This window comes from Dendrobates tinctorius, unplaced genomic scaffold (assembly GCF_039654945.1).
Source record: "Dendrobates tinctorius isolate UK_male_01 unplaced genomic scaffold, ASM3965494v1 ptg000203l, whole genome shotgun sequence".
NCBI lineage: Eukaryota > Metazoa > Chordata > Amphibia > Anura > Dendrobatidae > Dendrobates > Dendrobates tinctorius.
Genome location: NW_027361870.1, coordinates 3,637,244 through 3,647,500, shown reverse-complemented (window position 1 = coordinate 3,647,500; position 10,257 = coordinate 3,637,244). Strand labels below are relative to the sequence as shown.

At 39.4% G+C, this 10,257-nt stretch overlaps 1 protein-coding gene across 1 annotated transcript in view; it reads right to left on the bottom strand.

The window, feature by feature from the left end:
• Window positions 1–4,750, bottom strand: part of MEIS1 (Meis homeobox 1) — a 195,119-nt gene extending 190,369 nt beyond the window's left edge. The window contains exons 1-2 of the mRNA XM_073553781.1: window positions 4,079–4,750; window positions 1,885–2,111 (exon numbers count right to left, since the gene is read on the bottom strand). Coding sequence (XP_073409882.1) covers window positions 1,885–2,111; window positions 4,079–4,090 — 239 coding nt within the window. The 5' untranslated portion in view covers window positions 4,091–4,750. The remainder of the gene's footprint in view (window positions 1–1,884; window positions 2,112–4,078) is intronic.
• Window positions 4,751–10,257: the final 5,507 nt, after the last annotated feature.

The following is a 10,257-nucleotide window of genomic DNA, read 5'->3' as shown; positions in this document are numbered from 1 at the left end:
GTCTGGTTGTAACAAAGCAGATACAACCATAAAGTAGAAAAGGACACCCAGTCATAGAAAGCAGCTACAATGCGACTGTACGCGACTACACTACTGCGCCGACATACAATGCGACTATACGCGACTTCACTACTGCGCCGACATACAATGCGACTATACGCGACTACACTACTGCGCCGACATACAATGCGACTATACGCGACTACACTACTGCGCCGACATACAATGCGACTATACGCGACTACACTACTGCGCCGACATACAATACGCTTTGGCTAATTTAATTCTATACAATTGAAAAGTCGCAGTATGATTGTCACAATGTCTACTACAGCAAACACACACTACAGCCCCCAATGCAACCCTGACTCCCAACCATCAGATTGTTCTCAAACAGTTTATTTATTTTTTATTTTTAGGTTTTTTTATCAACACTCAAATCTGCAGCGACTTCAGCTCTATTACACCCCATAGTCATCTAATTTGGTCTTTCCTACTTCTACAGCAAATAGCAGTGACTACTTCGACACTGGGATAATGATATCATCTGGGATCACATTATTGACTGGCAATTATTTATGGAATATTAGAATATTCAGAAGTTTCTAATAAGCCCGACACGTGATTCCAATCTATAAAAGGGTTAAGGGCTAGTGTATTTAGAAAGCTTTTACAATACACTTTTTAAAGCAAAAAAAAATACAAAGTAGCAAATATACAAAAAACATATCATCCCCCCAAAAAAGTGGCAGACTATTCCTATATTTTTTTGGGGTGATAATAGTGATGATTATAGTGATAATAATTGGCATGAGTAATAATTTTAAAATAAGTAGCAAAATAAATGATCGTAACCTTAGTGGCTGAAATAATAGTAAAGCTACATTTCATAATAATGATAATAAAATATTAAACTGCATCAATAATATTAGCAGTCTAAGTAGTATTCAGAATAAAAGGATTAAGTATGATATTCTCATAGAAAAATTAAAAAGAGCCTTCCACTGCTATTATATCTGTCTCCCTTTATCCTGCCTTATAAAACGACCTGTGACCACTCTACCTGTTGTAATATTAAAATGCGGTAAATGTCAAAGAAACACAACCCAAATGTCAGTGATCCATTTATTGTATTTTAATACCTTCGTCACTTTCTCTTTTTTTGTATTGTACTTGTGTGTTTTCAAAGAACAGGAAACTTATTCGTGCAAGAGATACTGTGCTACCAGCCTAAATAAACTTGGTAAGATTAGTGGTAGAGTGCGACAAATGAGGGAGATTACACTTCTGTTCACATTAAGCAGAGCGTGGGGCTTTCATTTATTTAAGACATTCTCAGAGAGAACCACAGAGCTGAGTATAACAGCAACGTATCTTAAACTGGAGGATCTAGTATATATATATATATATATATATATATATATATATATATATATATACTAGTTTATATTTATATATATATATATATATATATATATATCCTCACATTGTTATTTTCTTCTATTACTTATATATTCCAGTTTTCCACCCATTCATTGCTGCTTTAAAGTCACACACCTTTCCCCAGTTGTTACAATGCGCAAAACTTTTAAAAACTTTCCCGACGCCTCCTTTATCAATTAAACTCCAAAAAAAAAAGTCGCACAAAGTTATCAAATGTATTAACGTAAAGAAAAACACTAGCTCTTAAGTGACTGCACACCAAACATTGTACTAACACATTATTATGATGGACTACACTGGATCGGCTCAAAACTTTCTATTTTAATGTGAAGCCATCGCTGTTGTGACCGATCAGAGACCACATGCCACGAGTAGTGCCCAAGTGGGATGGGTACTATTGGGGTAACTATGATACAAAGTAGAGCTGGGAGCTGTACCTACCCATAGATGGAATCTTTGTCTCTCTTGAGGGCGTCATTGACTGAGGAGCCCATGCTGGGGGGCATAGCGTTGGTGTGGGCAGTATGCGGGTACTGGTGGGAGTGCAGAGGAGGACCGTGATTCATGTGATGAACAGGCTGCATGGACCTAGCAGCATGGGGGTCCCCATACATGGCACTGGGGATCCCTACTCCATCCATCCCACCGTAATGGGGCAAGTCGTCGTACTGTATGACAGATAGAAAGACACGATCAGACAAGGGGGTAGTAAAGGGCATCAGATGAGGCCTCCAGATCTCTCCACCACCACCACCATCCTCCTCCTCCTCATGCTCTCTATAGAGAAGATACTTGTAGCTGCACTGGATGAGTTTTTCTCTTTTTTTTCCAGACACTTTGGCCCTGATTGAAGGATCTTTGCTTTTTTTTTTTCTTTTTTTTTCTTTATATTTTCCACACTAAGAAAATAGATTATTACAAGAAGTGAATGAATTCCCTCTGTGACAGTTGGGAAGTGAAGCTGAAAATGAAGCTGAGAAGCGTTTGCCTAATTCAATAACCATATGCCAACATATGCCAATGAGGCCAATTAAGGGGAGTTTGGCGTTGTGTGATATAGTATGATACAGTATAGTACATATATATATATATATATATATATATATATACATATATATATAGTATAGATAAACTGTGGTGTGTTTTAGTGGGGTATTGTTACATACAATATATATATACTATACATATCATATTATCGTTGATAGCCTGTATGTGACTAAATAGTACTGTAATATAATATATGCAAGTAGTTGGAGTTTATCTGCAATATATTATATCTGTAAAGTAATATATGTGGCTATATAGTATTGCATATACATTTACAATATACATATATTATACTACTATATGTATACTATATAGTACATTCATTATATATATGTTCTATGTCCTCTATGTATACAGTATATACATATAAATATATATATTACAGTACTGTGACCCTCAGTATGTGTGACTCTCCATACCCACACAAGCTATATGTTGCCTTCTTAGTAAAAAAAACTTCTGCCCAATACAAGGCACTGTTTCCATTCTCTTGGCTGGGAATGATCTGTGAGTGTGGACATTGGTAAAGAGCTCGGGTTCTGCGCTGATGATGACACTTGATGAAGCTTTAAGTGTCAGCAACAAAGCAGCCTTCCATTCTAGTTAGCTCATTATGGCTCAGAATTCATATATGCAAAAGTTTGAATGACTTTTAATTGTTGCAAGGATCCTGATTACGTGCACATATTCACAAGAAGTGGCAGCAATTAAGATTACTGGAGTTATTTGGGACACAACTTCACTGAAGTGACAGATCTGTAGGAGACATCACATCTGACTTTTCATTCCTATAGGCACCAACAACTTTGGAAACCTCACATTGTTTACTGGCTTCTGCTGCTGTCAACAGTGTCAACAGCAAACTGTGTAGGCAGAGACATGTAATATGTCATATATATATGTGTGTACTATGTTCTAGTTATGTGTACTATGTTCTAGTCTGATAGCTCAGAGTATTATATTGCTTGATGAACACTGACTGCTGTGTATATCTAGTGCATTTATATAAACCCCTATATATAAGTTATAATATTCTCTTTATGTATTGTATCTAGCTACTTTTTATAATGAGTCCCAATATATATGTATTATGTGGCATATAAAATTCCTAAAACTTAAGATGGTCATCCTCCACGTGTAATCTGAATAATATATGAATATAGTAATATCTATACATGTATGCACAATATATACACATGGGAAGTATATTTTCCCTATACAATATACTATGTAAGAGCACATGAGACCTCACATACTGTGGTGAATGCAATAAGTGCACAGCCCAAATGCATTATTGTGCTCACCCTATAGAAATGTCTAGAAGGTGAACACACTAATGCATATGAGAGCCTCTGTACATGCCCTGAATAGGTGGACACATGCACCATTGTAGTTTCTTATATATTCCATGGATTTTTCATGCACATGCCCCCTTTGGATATACTGTATATATGTGGAGTATATATATATTCAGCATATAATGAAGCATGCAATCCAATGAAAAGTGAAAACATCATCTCTTCTCACATGGAGAAAGTTTCCCCAGCCTGAGCCACGTTTCCATTGCATTTGCTGTACGAGCACCTACCCTCTGAGCCATCGGCCTTCCTAACTCCTGGCTACTTGACTTTCAGATATATCCTATGTAAGGCCAGTGTGGATGACAATCAGTTACTCCACCAAGTGAGGATGAGATACAGAGAACTATACAGGGGATTAAATCCTTCTTCCGAGTTTCCAGAGTTTACACAGAAGAGTCATTCAGCCTCTCAGACTTTTCTTTCCCAAACGCAGAAAAAAAAATCTTCCTTTTTTTTCCCCCCTTAAAATGAGTTTAAAAGTGTCAGGAAACAGGGGAAAGTCTGATGGCCGTGTGCCACCTGAGCTGTCAATCATAGGTGCGCCGCTTGTCAAGGTGCTGAATGAATGATGGGCGATCTCTTGGAGAAGTGGTGTCCAGCTGCAGAGTGCAGGGGGCTCGGGCTGCTCCTCTCAGGGTGTGCAGCCTGCAGCAGCGGCGGCTCCTTCCTTTCTCCCTGGGATCTTCCGTGGGAGCAGAGAAGAGTGTGCGTCCCGCCGATCACCGCCACTGCTGCCGATCACTGCTGCCGCCTGCTCCCGGTGTGTGTGCTGCACAGGCGGAGAGCTGGGACTGGACCAGAATGCTGGAACCCGGAAGTAGTGGTGGCCATAACAGGTCGTGTCTTACACAATGCAATGGGCTTCATCAACTAGCTCATGTGCAGAGGGGGGTGGAGGAGGAGGAGGAGGAGGAGGAGGAGGACATCCCAGACAGCAGCAGCAGCAGCACATACACTCCAATGATATAGCTAAAAAAAGAGCAGCTCTCCCCAGCTCCACTCTCCACATACAGCCCCAGCCTGGCAGTGTGTGGCTGCTGCAGCCGTGCCCTCACTCTGAAGCCCAGGATGGCACATTGCACTTTTTAGAGTCGCTACTTTAGTAGTGTCTGATCTGCTGGCTGCCACTGAGGCTGCTGGAGAACTGGCACTGTCAGCTCTGCTACATTGCTGCACTGAAAACAGCTCGGGAAGAGAATGCTGTTACTTGGTATCCAGTCATTGACTTGATGGGCAGAGGTCTGTAGAGGTAAACAGCACAGGGAGGCAGCAAACACACATGGAGAACAAGAAAACTGAGCACATGCTGAATGCAGGCAGCACACATGTGCCGGGTACATGTACATGCAATCATCACACAGGAATGCAGAGAACAGTTTCATGAAGCGACCGCATATGTATGCAGAGACCACATATACATACAGGCAACACATATACATGCAGGCAACACATATGTAAGAAGAGACCACATATACATACATGCAACACATATGTAAGAAGAGACCACATATACATGCAGGCAACACATATGTAAGAAGAGACCACATATACATACAGGCAACACATATGTAAGAAGAGACGACATATACATACATGCAACACATATGTAAGAAGAGACCACATATACATACAGGCAACACATATGTAAGAAGAGACCACATATACATACAGGCAACACATATGTAAGAAGTGACCACATATACATACATGCAACACATATGTAAGAAGACACCACATATACATACAGGCAACACATATGTAAGAAGAGACCACATACACATGCAGGCAACACATATGTAAGAAGTGACCACATATACATACATGCAACACATATGTAAGAAGACACCACATATACATGCAGGCAACACATAGGTAAGAAGTCACTTCATATACATGCAGGCAACACATAGGTATGCAGAGACCACATATACAAACAGGCAACATATATGTAAGAAGAAACCACATATACATGCAGGCAACACATATGCATGCAGAGACCACATATACATGCAGGCAACACATATGTAAGAATACACCACATATACATGCAGGCAACACATATGTAAGAAGAGACCACATATACAAACAGGCAACACATATGTAAGAAGAGACCACATATACATGCAGGCAACACATAGGTATGTAGAGACCACATATACATACAGGCAACACATATGTAAGAAGAGACCACATATACATACAGGCAACACATATGTAAGAAGAGACCAAATATACATGCAGGCAACACATAGGTATGCAGAGACCACATATACATACAGGCAACAATTATGTATGCAGAGACCACATATACATGCAGGCAACACTTATGCATATAGAGACCACATATACGTGCAGGCAACACATAGGTATGCAGAGACCACATATACATGGAGGCAACACATAGATATGCAGATACCACATATACATGCAGGCAACAATTATGTATGTAGAGACCACATATACATGCAGGAAACACATATGTAAGAATACACCACATATACATACATGCAACATATAGGTATGCAGAGACCACATATACATGCAGGCAACACTTATGCATGTAGAGACTACATATACATGCAGGCAACACATATGTATGTAGAGGTCATATATACATGCAAGCAACACGTATGTATGTAGAGACCACATATACATGCAGGCAACACATATGTATGTAGAAACCACATATAGAAGCAGGCAACACATATGTATGCAGAGAGCACATTTACATGCAGGCAAGACAAATGTATGTAAAGACCACATATACATGCAGACAACACTTATCTATGTAGAGAGAGACCATATATACATGCAATCAGCACATAGGTATGCAGAGACTACATGTACATGCAGGCAACACATATATATGCAAAGACCACATATACAAGCAGGCAACACTTATCTATGTATATACCATATATAGATGCAGGCAATACTTATGCATGTAGAGACCACATATACATGCAGTCACCACATTTTTATGTAGAGACTACATATACATGCAATCAGCACATATGTATGTGGAGACTACATATGTATGTAGAGACTACATATACATGCAGGCAACACATGTATGCAGAGACCACATAGACATGTAGGCAACACATATGTATGCAGACATTACATATATATGTAAGCAACACATATGAATGCAGAGACCCCATATACATGCAGCCACCACATATGTATGTAGAGACTATATATACATGCAATCAGCACATATGCATGCAGAGACTACATACTTTATACATTCAGGTAACACATATGCATGCAGAGACTATATATACATGCAGACAGCACATATGTATGCAGAGGATACATATACATGAAAAGTACATATACATTAACTTATCACATATACATTCAGGCAGCATATACGTATGCAGAGGGGACATATACATGCAGGCAGCATATATACATATTTACACACAGCATGCAAAATTTTCACTGAAGGCCTAATACATACACATGCATATAAAGCACAGGATACGTTTACAAGACACATACACATGCAGAGAGCTCATACATATGCATGCAGTAAGCAACAGAGACAATTACAGAACACATATAGACAACTAATTTACTTACAGAGAAACCAGAGTCATGCTAAGAGCACATATCTGTATACATGTAAGTAGTTCAGGAGACGTATACTATATATATATATTTATATATATATATATATATATATATATATATATATTCAGAGAACACATACATGCAGACAGCCTATATATGCAGAGAATACATGTGTATACAATTTATATATATATACATCACTGCACTTGCAGACCTCCTTCACCCGTCTGGTGTAACATGCAGACCCGTGAGCAGGCCTGCAGTGCACGCACCTATGTGTGTACAGGGTGTATGTGTGCAGGCAACATATTAACTAAACGCATGCATGCAAGCTGCAAACATATATTCAATAAATGTGCATTAAACGCTCACAGGCAGACCTAGCACACAGATGCACCTACGGGAACCTATGCTGGCAGTGTGACATACAGCTGGATTTTCATACTTTAGTGAAATATAATAGTAAACAATTACTATAGCTGTAGCACAAACTGTCCATATGAATGAGGCACATACAGGGCATACACATTAATGATGCCCAGAACTGATGCTGGTCGCACAAACACATTAATGAGGCAAAGACACATGCACAGAAATGAAAGACATAAACATTAACTCAGCTATTGCCGACATTGTGCACCTCCCTTTATGAATGTAGAGAAGTTAGAACATGTACTTGTGTGGCATCAACCAGCAGACACTGGCGCAAAGTACATGGTGTATACGTATGGACCCAACGGAATGTGTCTGTGCCATGTATAAAGTGCAGTATACTGCATACATGGATGAAGTGATATATATATATATATATATATATATATATATATATATATATATATATATAAGAATCCTGCATGAAATATAAGAAATGTGTCACCTATAAATTATAGGTCATGCACAAGGTGCTAAACATTACAGTAAGGTATCATATAAGCTATATGTGTAATGGGCAAAGCTCACCATATAAGTAGACTGTGTGAGACAAGTATAAAGTGCACAAAATGTCTAATATGGAAACTGCAGTATGCCAGTGTAATACAGATGATAACTAGGATCATGTATAAAGTCCCATCATGAAAGTGAAAGGTACAGGTATGCTGTGTAATACACAAGGAAAATAGGAAAATATACAGTGAAGGCTAGGGCTGTAATGTAAAGCACACGTGGGTATATATATATATATATATATAGTGTAGTACATAGTATATATATATATAATATATATATAGTGCAGTATGTAAGTGTAATCTATAACACAAGTATTTTATATAAAGTGCTGCATATAAGTGCAATATTATACAAGTATAATACATAATGCTAGTGCAGTATATACATACATAGTGTAGTATATACATAGATACAGTATATAAAGTGCAATCTATACTGCACTGCACAAGAATAGAGCTTTACAAGAATTCTATAGGTGTAATATATTATGTAAAGGTAAGTCTAACCTACCATGATCAGTGTGTTAGTGTGTTGTCTATATGAAGTGTGATGTATAGGTGAAATGGACATAAGTGCAATGTATAAGTGTAATGTAAAAGTATAATGAATGAAGACTCATGCTGAGAGTCTGTAGAAGTATAAAGCATGGTATAAATATTTTCTGTGCTTCTTGTAACCTTATTCTGCAGACTTTACATTGATTCTGGCTGCAGCACAAGTAGACACATATCCCTGCAGGAAATCAAAAACTTTGCACACAATGACACTGTATGGAATGCTGATACACAGAAACCCCCCTCTTTAGATGGGAAAAATGAGCCAGCCCAAATCTCAGTAGGCAGCACTAGAAAAGCTCTCATCCAATCAAAAGGCGGCGGGGCAGGGACGGCTGACGATTGGTTAGACAGAAAATCAATGATCAAATAATCGATCAGCAGGGCGCTGCGATGTGCGGGAGGTGCGGGGGGACTCACCATGGGGAGAACTCACTTTTCTCTCCCTGTGAAAAGCCATCATCTGTGAGTAGTGTCAGTAAAGCACAGGCTGATGGGCTCACACCCTGCAGGACACGCAGCTCTGTGGGCAGATGTAGCAGAGCTCAGCTGGACTCTCAGCTCTTCTTTTTGTGCCTTGTGATGCCTTAGTGAGATGATAGAATCCAGGATGTTTATTGTTACCATTGATCACTCCCACGTGCATTGCCACCAAATCACAAACACAGCACAACTACATCTGAAAAACTCAGCTCAACTGCATCTGACAGCTCTGCTCAGTGCCATCTATCTCACACGTAGAGAGCAGTTTCCTAATCTTGCAATCCCATTGGTGGGACCTCTGTTTCCTTATGTATTCATTGCTTTATTTGCAGCATTTAACTCTTTAGGATATCTATCATAGGATGATCACAGGTCTCCACCTAATCTGCTCACCCTCATTGATTGTCAGCTTGTCTGCAGATAACAGAGCACAATGCAGGATGGAGCAGCAGGCAATTCTTATCTGTGCTCTTATCCTAGAGATCCTGAAGCTATAGATACTTTTCCATTTAGAAAAAGGAAGAAGCTGTCATCGAGGTGTTCGAGCAAAAGTGTCATATCCTAAGTCCTGATCTTCAAGAAAAAACCCCCCCAAAAAAACAATCACTGCCTGGGAACACACAGGAGGTAGAGGGTTAATGAGAAGTAATGTGATGTGACTGGGGGGATGACCAGGTGGAGTGGAGCGAAGGTTATCTTCAGGGTAAGGGCAGCAGAGCAGCCACCTTTCAGAGGAACCATTATGGGTCACTGCCTGGCAGCAGGACAGCCATCACCTATGGAGACCAATACTAGTTTATGGAGCTGGTAAGGTCATATCATTCATCCTAACCATCAACAGT